At 50.7% G+C, this 22,575-nt stretch overlaps 1 protein-coding gene across 1 annotated transcript in view; it reads left to right on the top strand.

The window, feature by feature from the left end:
* The first annotated feature begins 634 nt into the window (after positions 1-634).
* Positions 635-22,575, top strand: part of LOC138677419 (insulin receptor substrate 1-like) — a 33,461-nt gene continuing 11,520 nt past the window's right edge. Inside the window, exons 1-4 of the mRNA XM_069767524.1 lie at positions 635-790; positions 3,785-4,193; positions 9,969-10,261; positions 10,418-12,236. Of these exons, the coding sequence (XP_069623625.1) occupies positions 3,869-4,193; positions 9,969-10,261; positions 10,418-12,236 (2,437 nt within the window). The 5' untranslated portion in view covers positions 635-790; positions 3,785-3,868. The remainder of the gene's footprint in view (positions 791-3,784; positions 4,194-9,968; positions 10,262-10,417; positions 12,237-22,575) is intronic.

Raw genomic sequence — 22,575 nt, 5'->3', positions numbered from 1 at the left:
AGGTATGGCAAAGGGGCTGAAGACTTATGGCCATGTGATTTTTCAGTTTTTATTTTTTAGTAAATTTGCAAAAATAACTACATTTCTGGGGGGTTTTCAGTGAAGATGGGGCAGAGTGAACATTAATGAGAAAAAATGAACTTTATTGAATTTACCAAATGGCTGCAATGAAACAAAAAGTGAAAAATGTAAAGGGGTCTGAATACTTTCCGTAGCCCCTGAATGTCAGCTGCACAATGTACAGGATGCGGTGATTGCCGGCAGCGCTGTAGACGGAGCGGACATGTGATGCGGCCAAGGCGCTGCTGATTCCTGACCGTGGGCGCGTAGCCATGGAGATTTATCCAAAGCGACTTACTGCGGAAATTGCTGCAAAATGAGGCTCCACACAGTACTGACTTTAGGGGGGAATAGTTCTGCACAATGAAGAAAAACAATGTCCACAGCAAGTTCTTTACATGAAGTGATGCAAACACATAATTAATCAGTGAAATTCCAGGATGTGAGGAAGCAAAACCCGAAAAATGCCAAAGGGGGTGAAGACTTGTGGAAGCCCCTGTATACATATATATATACACACACAGGCTGGAGGGAGCGGCGGCTCTAGGACCCTGCTGTCACCCAGCTGCTGTCTGACCATGGGAGGGGAACATTGCACAAAACAAGCGGAGTTCAGCTGCTGCTGCAGAGTCTGCTGCCCCCCAGCCTGCCCCGAAGATGCAGCCCCCCGAGGGCAGCCTGAACACTGAGCCCCCGCATGGAAGCAGCCGCCTGCCCTGCTAGGAGCCAGGTACGCCCTCCCCACTATGTGCAGGACACATGGACGGCGGCACTGACAGCTCTGCCTGCTGATCCGGCCCAAAGGACACCAGTGCGGCAGCCATGCGCCCTGCCCGGGGTCTGACAGGCAGCGCCCCCTGCAAGGACACGTGCTGTGCATGTGGGGGTGAGGCCGCCTGACGGGGGGCAGCAGCTGGCACCGCACCTCAGGGGGGAACAACCTCATCTCACTGGGGCGCCGCTCTTGACGGGGCGCACCACCTCAGCTCACTAGGTGCTACTGACTTCTGGGGGGCGCACCACCTCAGCTCACTAGGTGCTACTGACTTCTGGGGGGCGCACCACCTCAGCTCACTAGGTGCTACTGACTTCTGGGGGGCGCACCACCTCAGCTCACTAGGTGCTACTGACTTCTGGGGGGCGCACCACCTCAGCTCACTAGGTGCTACTGACTTCTGGGGGGCGCACCACCTCAGCTCACTAGGTGCTACTGACTTCTGGGGGGCGCACCACCTCAGCTCACTAGGTGCTACTGACTTCTGGGGGGCGCACCACCTCAGCTCACTAGGTGCTACTGACTTCTGGGGGGCGCACCACCTCAGCTCACTAGGTGCTACTGACTTCTGGGGGGCGCACCACCTCACGGGGCGCCGCTGACTTCTGGGGGGCGCACCACCTCACGGGGCACCGCTGACTTCTGGGGGCGCACCACCTCACGGGGCGCCGCTGACTTCTGGGGGGCGCACCACCTCACGGGGCACCGCTGACTTCTGGGGGGCGCACCACCTCACGGGGCGCCGCTGACTTCTGGGGGGCGCACCACCTCACGGGGCGCCGCTGACTTCTGGGGGGCGCACCACCTCACGGGGCGCCGCTGACTTCTGGGGGGCGCACCACCTCACGGGGCACCGCTGACTTCTGGGGGGCGCACCACCTCACGGGGCACCGCTGACTTCTGGGGGAGCACCACCTCACGGGGCACCGCTGACTTCTGGGGGCGCTGCACCTCACGGGGCGCCGCTGACTTCTGGGGGCGCTGCACCTCACGGGGCGCCGCTGACTTCTGGGGGAGCACCACCTCACGGGGCGCCGCTGACTTCTGGGGGCGCACCACCTCACGGGGCGCCGCTGACTTCTGGGGGCGCACCACCTCACGGGGCGCCGCTGACTTCTGGGGGCGCACCACCTCACGGGGCGCCGCTGACTTCTGGGGGGCGCACCACCTCACGGGGCACCGCTGACTTCTGGGGGCGCACTACCTCACGGGGCGCCGCTGACTTCTGGGGTGAGGCTGCCTGACACTGGGCAGCAGCTGGCGCCGCACTTCACGGGGCGCACCACCTCACCTCACGGGGCACCGCTGACTTCTGGGGGCGCACCACCTCACGGGGCGCCGCTGACTTCTGGGGGCGCACCACCTCACGGGGCACCGCTGACTTCTGGGGGCGCTGCACCTCACGGGGCACCGCTGACTTCTGGGGGCGCTGCACCTCACGGGGCACCGCTGACTTCTGGGGGCGCTGCACCTCACGGGGCACCGCTGACTTCTGGGGGCGCACCACCTCACGGGGCACCGCTGACTTCTGGGGGCGCTGCACCTCACGGGGCGCCGCTGACTTCTGGGGTGAGGCTGCCTGACACTGGGCAGCAGCTGGCGCCGCACTTCACGGGGCGCACCACCTCACTTCACGGGGCGCCGCTGACTTCTGAGGGTGAAGCTTTTGGTTTTTAAAACTTGAATGTGATTTTTTTTTTTTTTTGCCTCTTTTTAGCTTTCTGCCCAATAATTGGTATTCTCTCCTGCCTGACGCGGAGTAGTTTCGTTTTTTTTTTTTTTTTTTTTCTTCTCTTTTTGGTTGATTCTTGGGGCGGCCGCCGTCGTGGGGACTGGACAGATGGTCGTCGGCACAATTGCATTTATACATCGCCTTACTTGCAAAGAATATTTTATGCTGAATCTGCAAGTTTTTTTTTTTTTTTTCAAATTTAAAGTGGCGGTGACCTATTTCTGAGTTTGTTTTCCCCTCCCCCTCTCAGGTGGAATCTCCCAATCACTGTGCAAATTATTTCAGTATTTCCAAAGATTTTTCACGTGTCGTTTCCTTCTCCAAAGACGAGCCGGCGACTTCTCGCCCCGATTTTCTGTCGTGCCTTCTCCCGGCTGTTGGAGCAGTCAATCATTAACCGCTTCTGACACCGACACATTTTCATTTTTGCTTCATTATTTGCACGTGTCCAATATATATAAAAAAAAAAAGATAATCAGAATTCTTATTTTTGCACTATATTTTTTTTGCATTTTTTTTTATAAATCTATATATTTGTTAAAGCTGCTTAGAATTCTATATAGTTTATTTTTTTTCTTTTTCTGGGAATTTTGGAGACAGCAGCGCGCTTGTTCCCTTACGTTCCATAAATGACTTTTTCTTGGAACACGACTCTGAATTAAAGTGATCATTGTCTGAGGGACTCTTTCACTGCCGGTCTGATTTATGGGGTGTAGCCTCAGACACTCTGCACCCCCAGGCCGGACTTGTTGCTGGACTTTGTTTTTTTTTTTTTTTTAGATTTTGTGCACAGTAGAAAAACAAAAATAGTCAAAATTGAGTTTGATTAATGTAAAAAAAAAAAACAAAAACAAATATTTTTGGATAAATTGTGCAAATACTTTTCTTGTGACTTGAAAAACAAACCGCACTTAATTTTTTTTTTTTTCTTTTTTTTCTTCTGTGTGGGCCCCTGGCTTTAGCATAATACTCGGATTCAGGACAGACGCCGGGCTGTGTAGCAGGGGCCACTGGTGGAATATTAGGGACGTACAGTTTTCAGGGACGGAGCCAAAACTAACAGGCTCCCGGACGATTTTACTGATTTTCTGGAACATACTTTTTTTTTCTAGTCCTTAAATAAACACCAAATTATATATATTTTTTGTAAAAATTAAACTTTACAGAATCTGGAAAAAAAACTTTAAAGAAATCGGTGCTTTTTTTTTTTTTTTTAGGACTTTATAGCACAGGTTAAGGAATTGGATTTATTTATTTTTTTTGAGGACATGTAACAGAAAAAATAATACCAAAAATCAACCATGGACGACGTGAAGAAGTGCGGCTACTTGCGCAAGCAGAAGTCAATGCGCAGGAGATTTTTCGTGTTGCGTGGCCCTGGGTCTCGAGGCCCGGCCCGTATGGAATACTATGAGAATGAGAAGAAGTTTCGGCTGGGGGACGGATCCGGGGGGCCACGGGGGACAGTTGTCCTAGAAGAGGCATTTGGTGTTAACAAGAGAGCGGATGCTAAGAGGAGACACCTCCTGGTGCTGTATACACGGGACGGAGGATGGAGCGTGTCGGCCGATGGAGAAGACGAGCAGAATGCCTGGTACGAAGCCATACAAGAACTACAAGCCCAAGGTAAAGACAACAACTGGCGGTCCTACATGTACGGGGTAGAGGTCTACATGTCTACCCAGCAAGACTGCTGATCCACAAGCGACTCCCACCCCAGACATGAGGGAAATAACCCACCCACATGTACAACACTATAAATAGGTCATGGTGTAGTAATGTCTGGCCTGTGTGTATACAAGTCACGGTGTATACAGGTCATGGTGTAGCAGTGTCTGTAATATGTGTGTATGGGTCATGGAGTAGTTGGGTCTGAACTGTATGTATATAAAAGTCATGGTGTAGCAGTGTACGGACTATGTGTTTACAATTAGTGGTGGCTGGACTGTGTGTATACAGGTTATGGTGTAGTGGTGTCTGGACTGTGTGTATACAGGTTATGGTGTAGTGGTGGCTGGACTGTGTGTATACAAGTCATGGTGTAGTGGTGTCTGGACTGTGTGTATACAGGTTATGGTGTAGTGGTGTCTGGACTGTGTGTATACAGGTTATGGTGTAGTGGTGTCTGGACTGTGTGTATACAGGTTATGGTGTAGTGGTGTCTGGACTGTGTGTATACAGGTTATGGTGTAGTGGTGTCTGGACTGTGTGTATACAGGTTATGGTGTAGTGGTGTCTGGACTGTGTGTATACAGGTTATGGTGTAGTGGTGTCTGGACTGTGTGTATACAGGTTATGGTGTAGTGGTGGCTGGACTGTGTGTATACAGGTTATGGTGTAGTGGTGTCTGGACTGTGTGTATACAAGTTATGGTGTAGTAGTGTCTGGACTGTGTGTATACAGGTTATGGTGTAGTGGTGTCTGGACTGTGTGTATACAGGTTATGGTGTAGTGGTGTCTGGACTGTGTGTATACAGGTTATGGTGTAGTGGTGGCTGGACTGTGTGTATACAGGTTATGGTGTAGTGGTGGCTGGACTGTGTGTATACAGGTTATGGTGTAGTGGTGGCTGGACTGTGTATACAGGTTATGGTGTAGTGGTGGCTGGACTGTGTGTAGGCAAGTCACGGTGTAGCAGGGTCCGGACTGTGTGTATATGGGTCATGGTTTAGTGGGGTTTGGACTGTGTGTATACTGGTCTCGGTGTAGCAGTGGCTGGACTGTGTATGCAGGTCACGGTGTAGTGGTGGCTGGACTGCGTGTATGCAGGTCACGGTGTAGTGGTGCTGGACTGTGCATACAGGTCACGGTGTAGTGGTGGCTGGATTGTGTGTATGCAGGTCACGGTGTAGCGGTGGCTGGACTGTGTGTATGAAGGTCACGGTGTAGCAGGGTCCGGACTGTGTGTATGCAGGTCACGGTGTAGCAGTGGCTGGACTGCGTGTATGCAGGTCACGGTGTAGTGGTGGCTGGACTGCGTGTATGCAGGTCACGGTGTAGTGGTGGCTGGACTGTGCATACAGGTCACGGTGTAGCGGTGGCTGGACTGTGTGTATGCAGGTCACGGTGTAGCGGTGGCTGGACTGTGTGTATGAAGGTCACGGTGTAGCGGTGGCTGGACTGTGTGTATCAAGGTCACGGTGTAGCAGGGTCCGGACTGTGTGTATGCAGGTCACGGTGTAGCAGTGGCTGGACTGCGTGTATGCAGGTCACGGTGTAGCAGTGGCTGGACTGTGTGTATGCAGGTCACGGTGTAGCAGGGTCCGGACTGTGTGTATGCAGGTCACGGTGTAGCAGTGGCTGGACTGCGTGTATGCAGGTCACGGTGTAGCAGTGGCTGGACTGTGTATACAGGTCACGGTGTAGCAGGGTCCGGACTGTGTGTATGCAGGTCATGGTGTAGCAGTGGCTGGACTGCGTGTATGCAGGTCACGGTGTAGCAGTGGCTGGACTGTGTGTATGCAGGTCACGGTGTAGCAGGGTCCGGACTGTGTGTATGCAGGTCACGGTGTAGCAGTGGCTGGACTGTTTATACAGGTCACGGTGTAGCAGGGTCCGGACTGTGTGTATGCAGGTCATGGTGTAGCAGTGGCTGGACTGCGTGTATGCAGGTCATGGTGTAGCAGGGTCCGGACTGTGTGTGTATGGGTCATGGTTTAGTGGGCTTGGACTGTGTGTATACAGGTCTTGGTGGTGCGGGGCTGAGGAGGTTGGGGTATCTTTGGTGATCATGTTGGGTCAGTGCCACGGTCGTGCTCTGGTCCAGCAGGGTGATTCTATTATATTATTCTCTCACCCGTCTCCTCTGACTTTGGGTATTATACTGTAACTCCAAATAATTTGAATCCCAAATGGTGGAACTTTCCTGACTCCGCCCATCCTTGTATAAGCCCCGCCCTACTACAAGTTCTGCCCTTCTTGGTCCAGTGGGTATGTCAGGCCCATAATATACTTGCAGCTATGGGTCTCCTGCTCTCTAGGCCTTCATGTTGGGGATCCACGTCTCATTTTATGGCTCCAATACTGTACATGTCACTGTCCTGAGAAGCTGACAATCCTTAGGCCCAATTCCTGACTCCGGGTTGTCATGGTAACCAGCACAGCATCTACCAAAGATGCGTATCCATGGTGATCTTGTCGTCAGAATGCTTGTTTCTATTGCAGAGCGTCACTCTCTTAACCGCTCACTTCCTGCGGAGCTTTGATTTTTCTGCTTGAGGAGGTAAAAGGGACAGAGTGATGCTCTGCAGATCTAGAGAAGTCTGTGGGGGAATAATCTGCAGAATGAATCACTTTCTGGAACGTATGAAACTATCAAAAGGAAGACTGTCAGTGTGGCCCATAGCAACCAATCAAAACACAGCTTTCATTTTACTAGAGAACGATCGGAAATGAAAAGTGAGCTCTGATTGGCTGTATTGTGTTACACAAGTCATGGTGTATACAGGTCATGGTGTAGCGGTGCATGGACTGCGTGTATACAAGTCATGGTGTAGCGGTGCATGGACTGCGTGTATACAGGTCATGGTGTAGCCGTGCATGGACTGCGTGTATACAGGTCATGGTGTAGCCGTGCATGGACTGCGTGTATACAGGTCATGGTGTAGCAGTGCATGGACTGCGTGTATACAGGTCATGGTGTAGCGGTGCATGGACTGTATACAGGTCATGGTGTAGCAAGGTCTGGACTGTGTATACAGGTCACGGTGTAGCAAGGTCTGGACTGTGTGTATACAGGTCACGGTGTAGCAAGGTCTGGACTGTGTGTATACAGGTCATGGTGTAGCAAGGTCTGGACTGTGTGTATACAGGTCACGGTGTAGCAAGGTCTGGACTGTTCTGTGTATATACAGTTCATTGTATAGCAGTGTCTGGACTTGTGTGTACATGGCTCACGGTGTAGCAGGGTCTAGGTTGTGTATATACATTTCATGGTATAGCAGTATCTGGACTGTGTGTATACATGACACGGTGTAGCGATGTCTGGATTGTGCATGTATATAGTCATGAGAGAGCAGGGTTTAGGATCTGGACTGTGTGTGTACAGGTCATGGTGTAATAATGTCTGGACTGTGTATATAGTTCATGGTGTTTGCAAGGTCTTGACTGTTTGTATACAGGTCACAGTGCAGCAGGGTCTGGACTGTGTATATAAGTCAGTGTCTGGATTGTGATGGTATACATGCCAGATTAAAGTGAGATCTGGACTGTGTGTATACAGTTCATGGTGTAGCAAGGTCGGGACCTTGTATACAGGTCACGGTGTAGCTTGGCTGGACTGTGTGTATACATTTCACGGTGTAGCTTTGCCTGGACTGTGTGTATGCAGGTCACGGTGTAGCAGGGTCCGGACTGTGTGTGTATATGGGTCATGGTTTAGTGGGGTTTGGACTGTGTGTATACGGGTCATGGTGGTGCGGGGCTGAGGAATCATTGATAGTGATGAGCGAGTATACTCATTGCTCGGGTTTTCCAGAGCATGCTCTGGTGGTCTGAGTATTTGACTGCTCCGAGATTTAGTTTTCCTTGCTGCAGTTGGGTGATTTATGGCTGCTAGCCAGCCTGAGTACATGTGGGGGTTGCCTGGTTGCTAGGGAATCCCCACATGTAATCAAGCTGTCTAGTAGCTGTAAATCATCCAGCTGCAGCAAGGAAAACTAAATCTCCGATCAGTCACAAATACTCGGAGGACACCCGAGCGTGCTCTGGAAAACCCGAGCAATGAGTATACTCGCTCATCACTGATTGATGATCATGTTGGGTCAGTGCCACGGTCGTGCTCTGGTCCAGCAGGGTGATTCTATTATATTATTCTCCCACCCGTCTCCTCCGACTTTGGGTATTATACTGTAACTCCAAATAATTTGAATCCCAAATGGTGGAACTTTCCTGACTCCGCCCATCCTTGTATCCGCCCCTACCACAAGTTCTGCCCTTCTTGGTCCAGTGGGTATGTCAGGCCCATAATATACTTGCAGCTATGGGTCTCCTGCTCTCTAGACCTTCATGTTGGGGGTCCACGTCTCATTTTATGGCTCCATTACTGTACATGTCACTGTCCTGAGAAGCTGACAATCCTTAGGCCCAATTCCTGACTCCTGGTTGTCATGGTAACTAGCATTGCATCTACCAAAGATGCGTATCCATGGTGATCTTGTCGTCAGAATGCTTGTTTCTATTGCAGAGCGTCACTCTCTTAACCGCTCACTTCCTGCGGAGCTTTGAGTTGTCTGCATGAGGAGGTAGAAGGGGCTGAGTGATGCTCTGCAGATCTAGAGAAGTCTGTGGGGGAATAATCTGCAGAATGAATCACTTTCTGGAACGTATGAAACTATCAAAAGGAAGACTGTCAGTGTGGCCCATAGCAACCAATCAAAACACAGCTTTCATTTTACTAGAGAACGATCGGAAATGAAAAGTGAGCTCTGATTGGTTGTATTCTGTGATACACAAGGTTCTCCTAATGGCCGGTGGTACATGTGGTATCATCAGACACACTGTATTACACAAGGTTCTCCTCATGTCTATAATGGCCAATCGTGCGTTTCGTACCATCAGACACACTGTCTTACACAAGGTTCTCCTCATGTCTATAATGGCCGGTGGTACATGTGGTACCATCAGACACACTAATACACAAGGTTCTCCTTATGTCTATAATGGTACCAAACGCACGACTGGCCATTATAGACATAAGGAGAACCTTGTGTAATACAGTGTGTCTGATGGTACCAAACGCACGACTGGCCATCAGACACACTGTATTGCACAAGGTTCTCGTCATGTCTCTAATGGCCGGTGGTACATGTGCTACCATCAGACACACTATTACACAAGATTCTCCTCATTTCTATAATGGCCGGTGGTACATGTGGTATCATCAGACACACTGTATTACACAAGGTTCTCCTCATGTCTATAATGGCCGGTGGTGTGTGTGCTACCATAAGACACACTATTACACAAGGTTCTCCTTATGTCTATAATGGCCGGTGGTGTGTGTGCTACCATCAGACACACTATTACACAAGGTTCTCCTTATGTCTATAATGGCCGGTGGTGTGTGTGCTACCATCAGACACACTAATACACAACGTTCTCCTTATGTCTATAATGGTACCAAACGCACGACTGGCCATTATAGAAATGAGGAGAACCTTGTGTAATACAGTGTGTCTGATGGTACCAAACACACGACTGGCCATCAGACACACTGTATTACACAAGGTTCTCCTCATTTCTATAATGGCCGGTGGTGCGTGTGGTACCATCAGACACACTGTATTACAGAAGGTTTTGCTCATGTTTATAAAGGCCGGTGATGTAACGTGGTGTGTGTGGTACTATCAGACACACAGTACTCTGAATATTCTGCTCATGCTTCATGGTCTCTCTCCACAGCTCGTGCCCTCTCCACTCCCTCTGAAGAGGGTGCCACCTGGCCAGGTCCACCTTTCCGTGAGGTCTGGCAGGTGAGCTTGCGCCCCCGGGGCCTAGGCCAGACACGTAACCTGTCCGGAGTGTACCGCCTGTGCTTGACAGAGCGCACCCTTAGCCTCTTGCGGCTGCGATGTGATACCCCTTCCGTCACCCTCCAGCTCATGAACGTTCGCCGCTGCGGCCACTCTGACAACTACTTTTTCGTGGAGGTGGGAAGATCGGCGGTCACTGGCCCAGGAGAGTTGTGGATGCAGGTGAGGGCGTTCCTCCATGACTGACTTTGAAAGAGCTAGATATGGGGCATCTTATATAATGATACAAGTTGTCTCAAGATCTCCAATTCCCCAAATTGATGGAGTGGTTTTGAGTTCTTTTTGATGGTGTTTGCTTACGCCTCTCTTATTTTCCAGGTGGATGACTCTGTTATTGCACAGAACATGCATGAGACGATCTTAGAAGCCATGAAGTCTCTGAGTGAAGAGTTTCGACCTCGTACTAAGAGTCAGTCCCTGTCCTCCACCCCTATCACTGTTCCTTGCCGGCGTCACTTACCCAACCCCCCTCCTCCCAGCCAGGTTGGTCTGCCCCGAAGATCTAGAATGGAGGTTTCAGTCGACTGCTCCCCAGCTTCAAAACCCCGAGATCAGAGTCCACAATCCCCGGAAGAAAAGGAAGAGAAACGTCCTAGGGGTGAGACCAGTCATCCCTCTGCCGATTATGGTTCAGCTTCATCAGACGAGTATGGCTCGAGCCCGGGATTTGAGGCACCAACGTTTCTGCTGCCATCACCATTGAATGAAACCAATTACATCTCCATGGGGCAACTACAGAGGAGACCTCAAACGTTAGACCTTGTATCACCACTATCTGAGGACAATGGAGGACGAATCGCTAAGTTAGAAAATGATGACAACTATGCCATGATGGGGAAATGTGAACCGCGCCAAGAGGCAGGCTACATGCCCATGTTACCCGGCAGCAGGTCCTCCCAAGATTACATGCCCATGACCCCTAACAGCATTTCACCACCAGCACCTATAGAAATGGCTGGCTACGTCATGATGTCGCCCCTCGGGAGCTGTTCCCCAGAGATGACAAGCTGGCCACCATCTGGTGACATGTCAGTAGGCAGTGCTGATAGTCAAGTGTCAGATTACATGAACATGTGGCCAATGAGCCGCTCCGCATCTAGTACGCCACCACCACCACAAGAAAACCTGAATTCCTCTAACCACCGACCCACCAGGATCCCAGCCTCGTATAGATCACTGCCCCGCTCTTATAAGTTAGATTCTGTGTCCCCGTCTCATCACTCGTCCTCTTCTGACAGCCTGGAGGAAGCGGCTAGTAGCAGGAGTCGGAGACCACTCAGCATGTCAGTAGACACATGGCGAGCCAGCACACTCCCTGGACATTACCGTAGACCGCCCAGTCCTGGAGAGTATGTCAGCATCCATTACAGGGCTAAACCAGAGAAGATGTCCAGGACGAGTGACTCTAATCAAGCAGAGTACATTGCTATGGACACACACAGCTACAACCATGTGCCAAATGGAGAATACACACAAATGGCATTCGAGCCAGAGACTCTGCTCTCTCATGTCAAAAAGGTGGGTAGACCAGAAAAGAGGCCCACTACAGAAAGCCTAGAAGGAAAGTTATCCAAATCCGCAGTGGAGAAAAATCCATGGATGCTGCCAATTGTAGAGAAAAACTCCACAGAAGAGAGTTACTGGTTGGCCAGCACCAATGAGAAGACTTTCCAACCCATAGACCCTACAGATATCTATAATGCCAATGTGACAGTCCCAGGGGAGTCCACCACTGACCATGTGGAGAAAATGGTGGTGGCCCGATCAAGCTCCGAGGACATGGGCCTGAAAGGGCTACTCACCGCAGTGTCTGGGTGTAACATCTACAACGGTGCAGAATGGATGAAACTCATGAGAACTGAGACTCCGGCCAGGATTAGGCATTGCTCTGATGGGGCTTCTCTTACTTCACTCAATGGTAGTCGTCCTCCAGTGGAGGAGTCTGGACTAAATTACATAGACCTGGACCTGGCGAAAGATGTTGGCACTAATGCTCCCTCTGCTGCTCTACTGGGGACCAACGTACTGCCACCAGCGAAGACTGGAAACGTGACGTCAAGTCCATGCATCAACACCTACGCAAGCATAGACTTCCAGATGTCCGGTGAACTGAGGAGAAGCAGTAGAGATGAAACAGGTATTGATACAGGTGTAGTGTAGAGCTGTGTACAGTACAGGAATAGTAGATACGGGACAGCATGGAGGTGTAGTGTAGAGCTGTGTGTACAGTACAGGAATAGTAGATACAGGATGGAGGTGTAGTGTAGAGCTGTGCGTACAGTACAGGAATAGTAGATACAGGACAGGATGGAGGTGTAGTGTAGAGCTGTGTGTACAGTACAGGAATAGTAGATACAGGACAGGATGGAGGTGTAGTGTAGAGCTGTGTACAGTACAGGAATAGTAGATACTGGACAGGATGGAGGTGTAGTGTAGAGCTGTGTGTACAGTACAGGAATAGTAGATACAGGACAGGATGGAGGTGTAGTGTAGAGCTGTGTGTACAGTACAGGAATAGTAGATACAGGACAGGATGGAGGTGTAGTGTAGAGCTGTGTGTACAGTACAGGAATAGTAGATACAGGACAGGATGGAGGTGTAGTGTAGAGCTGTGTACAGTACAGGAATAGTAGATACAGGACAGGATGGAGGTGTAGTGTAGAGCTGTGTACAGTACATGACTAGTAGATACGGGACAGGATGGAGGTGTAGTGTAGAGCTGTGCGTACAGTACAGGAATAGTAGATACAGGACAGGATGGAGGGGTAGTGTAGAGCTGTGTGTACAGTACATGACTAGTAGATACGGGACAGGATGGAGGTGTAGTGTAGAGCTGTGTACAGTACAGGAATAGTAGATACAGGACAGGATGGAGGTGTAGTGTAGAGCTGTGTGTACAGTACAGAAATAGTAGATACAGGACAGGATGGAGGTGTAGTGTAGGGCTATGTGTACAGTACAGGAATAGTAGATACAGGACAGGATGGAGGTGTAGTGTAGAGCTGTGTGTACAGTACAGGAATAGTAGATACAGGACAGGATGGAGGTGTAGTGTAGAGCTGTGTGTACAGTGCAGGAATAGTAGATACAGGACAGGATGGAGGTGTAGTGTAGAGCTGTGTACAGTACAGGAATAGTAGATACAGGACAGGATGGAGGTGTAGTGTAGATCTGTGTACAGTACACGAATAGTAGATACAGGACAGGATGGAGGTGTAGTGTAGAGCTGTGTGTACAGTACAGGAATAGTAGATACAGGACAGGATGGAGGTGTAGTGTAGAGCTGTGTGTACAGTACAGGAATAGTAGATACAGGACAGGATGGAGGTGTAGTGTAGAGCTGTGTGTACAGTACAGGAATAGTAGATACAGGACAGGATGGAGGTGTAGTGTAGAGCTGTGTGTACAGTACAGGAATAGTAGATACAGGACAGGATGGAGGTGTAGTGTAGAGCTGTGTACAGTACAGGAATAGTAGATACAGGACAGGATGGAGATGTAGCGTAGAGCTGTGTACAGGAATAGTAGATATAGGGCAGGATGGAGGTGTAGTGTAGAGCTGTGTACAGTACAGGAATAGTAGATACAGGACAGGATGGAGGTGTAGCGTAGAGCTGTGCGTACAGTACAGGAATAGTAGATACAGGACAGGATGGAGGTGTAGCGTAGAGCTGTGTACAGTACAGGAATAGTAGATACAGGACAGGATGGAGGTGTAGCGTAGAGCTGTGTACAGTACAGGAATAGTAGATACAGGACAGGATGGAGGTGTAGCGTAGAGCTGTGTACAGTACAGGAATAGTAGATACAGGACAGGATGGAGGTGTAGCGTAGAGCTGTGTACAGGAATAGTAGATATAGGGCAGGATGGAGGTGTAGTGTAGAGCTGTGTACAGTACAGGAATAGTAGATACAGGACAGGATGGAGGTGTAGCGTAGAGCTGTGTACAGTACAGGAATAGTAGATACAGGACAGGATGGAGGTGTAGCGTAGATCTGTGTACAGTACAGGAATAGTAGATACAGGACAGGATGGAGGTGTAGTGTAGAGCTGTGTACAGTACAGGAATAGTAGATACAGGACAGGATGGAGGTGTAGTGTAGAGCTGTATGTACAGTACAGGAATAGTAGATACGGGACAGGATGGAGGTGTAGTGTAGAGCTGTGTACAGTACAGGAATAGTAGATACAGGACAGGATGGAGGTGTAGTGTAGAGCTGTATGTACAGTACAGGAATAGTAGATACGGGACAGGATGGAGGTGTAGTGTAGAGCTGTGTACAGTACAGGAATAGTAGATACAGGACAGGATGGAGGTGTAGTGTAGAGCTGTATGTACAGTACAGGAATAGTAGATACGGGACAGGATGGAGGTGTAGTGTAGAGCTGTGCACAGTACAGGAATAGTAGATACGGGACAGGATGGAGGTGTAGTGTAGAGCTGTGTGTACAGTACAGGAATAGTAGATACAGGACAGGATGGAGGTGTAGTGTAGAGCTGTATGTACAGTACAGGAATAGTAGATACGGGACAGGATGGAGGTGTAGTGTAGAGCTGTGCACAGTACAGGAATAGTAGATACAGGACAGGATGGAGGTTGTCACGATTCCCCTGACCGCTGTCACCAATGGGTCAGGATTCACACCGTGACCGTCACCCCTACGTCACGGATTGAGGTGACTTTAGGCCAACAGACGGCTATCACATGTGCAGGGGGGCTTATCTTAGTTATCCCTCCACTCCACGATGTGATGAAAAACCACACACAAGGCTATTGACCTCTTAGCTTACAGCAGTGGCTTATTCTAGGTATCCCACTGCTTTCAATATACCAAAAACTGCAGGGATTTATGTATATCCCGCTTACAGTTCCACTTAACACTTGCAGTTCTCTGGCGCCCCCTTACACTCAGGTCAGATTAGGTATTGCACCCTGGGTAATTAGTCGCCAGAAAGGCTGCCTGCTATGTACTGGCTATTGGGCACGCTGCAGCGACGCGATAACTACTCCCACTCAGGCAGGAACAATAATTATTAACCCCGCAGCCGCTTCAGCATCACCCAAAAGTCTGCACACTATCGGTATCACTGCCACCAGCTTCGATTAAACGGGTCCGAAGCTAACCCAACACAACAATAACAGTAGCGTATTTCACTTCAGAAGACTGGGTAAGTTTAGAGCATGGATGAACGAACTAATATATAATAGTATATTCCATTGAAATTAATTAGGCAGTGCTTTATCAAAAATATTTTATAAAGAAGTTACAAATGAGACAATTGCAAATATGTACAAGGGTAATTATAACATAAAGGGAATAAATGAGAAAAAGCAACACTTACATGTTCAAAGCATGACAGGCAACCAGGCTAGGGCAGTTTTTCCCATACGTCCCAGCTCATTTGGACGTGAGCAGGGCTCTTCCAGGACAAGGCAAGAAATCAAGCAGCAAGTGCCTCCTCAGAGCCTGCCAGACACTTAAAACATTAAGGCTGTGACATCACAGAAAGGCTGGCTTATCCAGACCCTCCTCTCTCTACATTCTGCCTAAACTTTAAACTATTCTCTCTAATTTCTATAACTTCACTACAAAACGTGTCAGAGTCAGACCAAACCTATCATTCATCTCGGATTAACGTGAGCATTCTAATGAGATCAAATATGTCCTATCTGGGATACATATTTACAGAGAAAACCCTACTTCTTTACCAGACGGAGTTAGAAACCTGAGTTTCATGGGAGGTGTAGATACACCGAGTGAGACTACGAATATATATTTTCATGTTCCTAGCTTAAATCGTTTGCCTAATATCTAACAAAAACTAAACAAAGAATCTTTCCTGAATCTTGGAGCCACTTTTCCAGTTTGAACTAGAGAATGTGGGAGGGGTGAGGGACTTTCCTCTGAGCCTGGAATTTACGACCCCAGAGCAATAAAACCCTCTTCTAGCATACAGTCCATAGCCCAGAGAGAACCAAGTAGAGTCAGCTAGTGAAGGGGGGTTTAGCCCACCTCATGAGCTGACGAGCAACTAAACTTATGTGATATTTCATACCATATCGTGACACCTCCCCCTTTTGGTGTGCGCTAGGGAGACAGTACCCCACGGTATGCCTCCATGGGCACCTCAGTAGGTTCACCCTGGCGGGAGAGTCCATCTGCATTCCCATGCTCTTTGCCCATTTTATGTTCAATGGTGAAGTCAAACTGCTGAAGGGCAAGGCTCCAGCGTAGCAACCTGCCGTTGGTTCCACACATGGCATTTAGCCAGCGCAGAGGGTTGTGGTCGGTCACCACAGTGAAGGTGTGACCGTACAAGTAGGGCTGCAAGCGCTGCAGGGCCCAGACTATGGCCAGGCACTCCTTCTCGATGGTGGAGTAGGCCACTTCCCTCGGCAAAAGTTTGCGGCTCAGGTATAACACGGGGTGCTCTTGGTCCTCCGAGGCAACCTGGCTGAGTACAGCACCAAGGCCAAACTCGCTGGCGTCGGTCTGCACCAAGAACGGTCGACTGCTGTCGACTGCTTTCAACACAGGGGCGTTGCACAGTGCAGTTTTCAATGCCTGGAAGGCCCCCTCACAGCCATCTGTCCAGTTGACAATGTGAGGTAGCTTCTTCCTGGTGAGGTCCGTCAAAGGTTTTGCCAGGCTACTATAGTGCTTTACGAAGCGCCTATAGTACCCTGCAGTGCCCAAGAAGGACATCACCTGTTTCTTGGTCACGGGAGTGGGCCAGTTCACGATCACTCCCACTTTGTCAGGCTCTGGCTTCAGGGTGTTCCCACCTACCCGGTGCCCCAGGTAGTGAACCTCCCTCATGCCCATCTGACACTTTCCCGGCTTGATAGTCAGTCCTGCTTGGTGAATTCGCCTGAGCACCTCCTCGAGATGCGGCAGGTGTTCCTTCCAGGAGGGACTGAAGATGGCAATGTCATCCAAGTACGCCACGGCGTACGTCTCCAGTCCCTGAAGCAGGAGGTTGACCATCCGCTGGAAAGTGGCAGGGGCATTCTTCATGCCGAAGGGCATGACCGTGGACTCGTACAGTCCGAAGGGCGTGATAAAGGCGGACTTCTCCTGCGCCTCGGGGCTCAGGGGAATCTGCCAGTATCCTCTACTCAAATCCATTATTGTCAGGTATTTGGCGCCAGCTAACTTCTCAAGCAGCTCCTCGATGCGCGGCATTGGGTGCGCATCCGAGGCTGTGATGGCGTTGAGCCCCCTGTAGTCCACGCAGAACCGGGTGGTCCGGTCCTTCTTTGGCACGAGAACTACAGGTGATGCCCACGCGCTCTTTGACCGTCGAATCACCCCCAGCTGTAACATCTCATCGATCTCTTGGCGCATAGTCTGCTGCACCTGGTCAGAGATTCGATAGGGTGTTCGCCGTAGTGGGGCGTGATTCCCGGTGTCCACCTCGTGGACTGCTAACTCAGTCCTCCCAGGTCGGTTGGAGAATACGACCCGGAAGGGTTCCAGTGTGGTTTGCAACTGCACCCGCTGGGGTTCAGTTAACGAGGCGCTTACCTCCACATCCTCGATGGACCCATTGGCCTTGGCTTGGGCCAGCAAGTCCAGGAGGGTGTCCTCCTGACCGTCTTCGGGCAAGCTGCAGACCGGTAGGACGAAAGGTTCACGTTCGTGATGAGCCTTCATCATGTTGACGTAAAAGGCCTTTCGCCTACCCCGAGCGTGGTCAAGCGTGACTACGTAAGTGACCGGGTTGAGCTGTTGGTGGACGACGAACGGGCCCTCCCAGGCTGCCTGAAGCTTATCGGTTGGTACGGGGACCAGCACCCACACCTTTTGACCCACGTGGTAGGTCCGCTCCCGGGCGTTCTGGTCGTACCAGTGCTTCTGGTCAGCCTGAGCCTGCGTCATGTTGTCATGCACCAACTGCGTCAAGGTCTGCATCTTGTCACGGAACCGCATGACATACTCCACTATGGACACTTCAGAAGGGTTCGGCTCCTCTTCCCAGGATTCTCTTACCAACCCAAGGGGTCCCCGGACTCGCCTGCCGTACAGGAGCTCGAAGGGGGAGAACCCCGTCGAGGCCTGCGGAACTTCTCGGTAAGCGAACAGCAGGTGTGGGAGGTACCGCTCCCAGTCGCGCCCTTGAGTCTCAACCAGCATGCGTAGCATCTGTTTGAGGGTACCATTGAAGCGTTCACACAAGCCATTGGTCTGTGGGTGATACGCACTCGATACCAGGTGCTTCACCTGCATTCTCTTACAGAGAGCCTCCATTAGGCGAGACATAAATTGGGTCCCTTGATCAGTAAGCATTTCCCTGGGAAATCCTACACGTGAATAGATGGCCAACAGGGCATCCGCCACCTTATCTGCCCTAGTTGACGACAGAGCTACTGCCTCTGGGTACCGAGTAGCGTAGTCTACCACAGTAAGGATGTATTGCTTTCCAGAGCTGCTGGGGACGGCCAGCGGGCCCACAATGTCCACTGCGATCCTCTGGAAAGGCTCCTCTATCACTGGCAAAGGGATCAGGGGAGCCTTAAGAGCAGGCCCCGCCTTCCCCACTCTTTGACAAGTGATACAGGAGCGGCAGTAGGTTGACACATCTGTCCCCATCTTAGGCCAATAGAAGTGTTGAGACAGCCGGGCCTTAGTTTTGCTGATCCCCAAGTGTCCAGCTAGCGGGATCTCATGGGCAATCCGCAACAACTCACCCGGAATTGCTGGGGGACGACCAACTGTCTTTCCCTCAACCACTCCTTTTGTGATTCTCCGGGTACTGTCTCCCGGTATAACCTTCCTCGTTCCCAGAACACCCTCTCCTTATCAGTCTCGGAGGTGGGCGTCTCGGCGAGTTGTCTCAAACTCTCTAGGCTCGCATCTGTGTGCAGAGCGGCCTGAAACTCCTGGCTAAGGGAAGCCAGAAGCGATGTCAGGGTCCCTTCCCCACGGGAACCCTCTTGGACCTGCTCTGGGTCCACCTCTGGTTCAGTCACAGTAATGACTGAGGAGGGTCCGGAAGGCCGACAGTTATCTGCGTTCCGGGCACTCTGACTGCGGGTGACAGCAGCTACGTAGGCTGTCTCCCCGGGGGTTTCTAAAGACCCATCAGCCGGCGCTGCTATGGGCTCTACCTCCCCATCCACCCCCAACACTCCAGGGGCAGTGCTACTTATGGGCCAGTTACCTTCCTCGGTGGCACTGGTCACTTTCATGGCATCACCTTCCTCACGGTTCCCATGCATCTCCCCATTTCCGGTAGCACCGACACTTGCCCCTGTTAGGGGTTCCTCAGCCGTCTCACTCCGCAGAGCGACGTGGCTGGGCACGCCTGTACCTATGGACACATTAACCTTCACAGAAGAATCGTTATCAGGTTCAGCTGGCACAGGTACAACATTTTCACCATCAATCCTAGGGAAAAAATGGTTATTAGATGCATCATTACAAGATAAAGCATGGTCAGGTAACACATGCGATTTCCCATCATCATCATCAGGGTTAACTTTACCCGCAATAGTAGATTGGGGAGGGGTGTCAGGAACGTAGTATGCAAACATCCTCCCCAAATCAGTCCCCAACAAAACATCAGTGGGCAAATTATCAGACAGCCCCACTTCCTTCACCCCGCTCCCAGCACCCCAATCAATAAAAACCCGGGCCATCGGTAAGGGACAGCTGATGCCCCCAATCCCAGTGACAGTTAGGGTTTTCCCCGGAATGATTTCTTCAGGGGCCGCCAGTTCGGGTCGGATGAGGGTTCGTTCAGCCCCGGTGTCCTTGAGGCCTGTAGCAACATGGCCCCCCACAGTAACGGGCTGTACGTTGTCACACACCCTCCCAACCACACCACCCACCAAAAGAACTGCTGCATTAGGCCCTGGGGCCTTGGCTGGGGGGTTCTTCGGCCTGTCTGGACAGAAGGTACTGATATGCCCAGGCCGCTTGCAGTAGTAACACTGGCGAGGTTCGGTGGTAGGTCTGGTGTTGTTGGCCACAGGGCCAGGACCTCTGGTGTGCTGGCTGGCAGGGGTACTGGCGTTGGTTGCAGGCTTACCCCCTCTCCAGCTGGTGGTGACTGGCTTCCGATCTACGGTTGGCCTCATAGGCATCGGCAATCTGCGCTGCTTTCGTCACGTCTTTGGGTTCTCTGTCCATCACGAACTGTCGCACCTCAGCTGGGCAAAGATGAAAGAACTGGTCTTTGATCATCAGGTCTCGCAGCTGTGCAAAGGTGGTCAGTGACAGTCCTTGGGTCCACTGGTCAAAGTGGGTCCCCAGTCTATGCACCACATCACTGTAACTGTCGTGTGGGCCACGTTGGAGGGTCCGGAACTTTCTACGGTACACCTCGGGTGTAAGCTGGTACTTGGCTATCAGAGCCTTTTTGATGGCCTCATAGTCACCATCTTGTTCTTGAGGGAGGGCAGCAAACGCCTCCAGAGCTTTACCTCTCAGCCCTGGTGTCAGGTATCGTGCCCATTCATCTGTAGGCAGCTGGTACTGCCTGCAGGCTTTCTCAAAGGCCCGCAGAAAAGTGTCCAAGTCCCCATCCTTCTCCATAACAGGGAACTGATCGGGCCGGGGCTTAGGTATCTGAGCGCTGCTGGGCTCACGTCTCTGGGCGGTGGAGGGCATCCCCCCCTGCCGGAGCATCTCCAGTTCATGAGCTCGCTGGGCTTGGCGCTCGGCTCTCTCAGCCTCCCGCTCGGCTCGCTGGGCCTGAGCCTCTCGCTCAGCTCGGGCCTCTCGCTCAGCTCGGGCCTCTTGCCGGTATTGCTGAATCAGGTGCCGACGTCCCTCATGGTCGTCAGTGGGGAATTCTTTCAAGGCCGCCTGCAGGTGGGGGTCCAATTCGCCCGGATTGCTAACAGGGCCAGCATTCAGTGGTTGGACCTCTGCTGCAGCACCATGTTCGCTGGTGCTGGCTTCTGCGGCCTCTGAGCTCTGAGATTGGTCTCGAGCGGCTTCCCATTGCACCAGATCTGCGACCAGTTGGGCTTTGTTTTTGCTTGCAAAGTCAATGTGCTGTGACTTGCATAAGGCGACAAGGGTGTCTCTGGTCTGCTGCTCATAGAAGGTTTCTCCCAGCACAACCATGGTTGCCAAATAAAAGATAGGATAGAAAAATGAAGAGAAAGGGAAGGGATAATTACCAGTACACAATTGTCTCACAACTAAAAAGCACTGAGTTCGTTCTCCAAACTTATTTGCGCAGAGTCCTCGCAAGAACTTTCTGCAAGTTTTTAGTGAGAGGAATGATTACTCAAACCAAATCACTAATGCTCTAAGATATCCCACCGCCTTGCCACCAATTGTCACGATTCCCCTGACCGCTGTCACCAATGGGTCAGGATTCACACCGTGACTGTCACCCCTACGTCACGGATTGAGGTGACTTTAGGCCAACAGACGGCTATCACATGTGCAGGGGGGCTTATCTTAGTTATCCCTCCACTCCACGATGTGATGAAAAACCACACACAAGGCTATTGACCTCTTAGCTTACAGCAGGGGCTTATTCTAGGTATCCCACTGCATTCAATATACCAAAAACTGCAGGGATTTATGTATATCCCGCTTACAGTTCCACTTAACACTTGCAGTTCTCTGGCGCCCCCTTACTCTCAGGTCAGATTAGGTACTGCACCCTGGGTAATTAGTCGCCAGAAAGGCTGCCTGCTATGTACTGGCTATTGGGCACGCTGCAGCGACGCGATAACTACTCCCACTCAGGCAGGAACAATAATTATTAACCCCGCAGTCGCTTCAGCATCACCCAAAAGTCTGCACACTATCGGTATCACTGCCACCAGCTTCGATTAAACGGGTCCGAAGCTAACCCAACACAACAATAACAGTAGCGTATTTCACTTCAGAAGACTGGGTAAGTTTAGAGCATGGATGAACGAACTAATATATAATAGTATATTCCATTGAAATTAATTAGGCAGTGCTTTATCAAAAATATTTTATAAAGAAGTTACAAATGAGACAATTGCAAATATGTACAAGGGTAATTATAACATAAAGGGAATAAATGAGAAAAAGCAACACTTACATGTTCAAAGCATGACAGGCAACCAGGCTAGGGCAGTTTTTCCCATACGTCCCAGCTCAGTTGGACGTGAGCAGGGCTCTTCCAGGACAAGACAAGAAATCAAGCAGCAAGTGCCTCCTCAGAGCCTGCCAGACACTGAAAACATTAAGGCTGTGACATCACAGAAAGGCTGGCTTATCCAGACCCTCCTCTCTCTACATTCTGCCTAAACTTTAAACTATTCTCTCTAATTTCTATAACTTCACTACAAAACGTGTCAGAGTCAGACCAAACCTATCATTCATCTCGGATTAACGTGAGCATTCTAATGAGATCAAATATGTCCTATCTGGGATACATATTTACAGAGAAAACCCTACTTCTTTACCAGACGGAGTTAGAAACCCGAGTTTCATGGGAGGTGTAGATACACCGAGTGAGACTACGAATATATAT

Source organism: Ranitomeya imitator, chromosome 4 (assembly GCF_032444005.1).
Source record: "Ranitomeya imitator isolate aRanImi1 chromosome 4, aRanImi1.pri, whole genome shotgun sequence".
In the NCBI taxonomy this organism is placed as follows: domain Eukaryota; kingdom Metazoa; phylum Chordata; class Amphibia; order Anura; family Dendrobatidae; genus Ranitomeya; species Ranitomeya imitator.
This window is presented reverse-complemented; position numbering and strand designations above follow the sequence as displayed.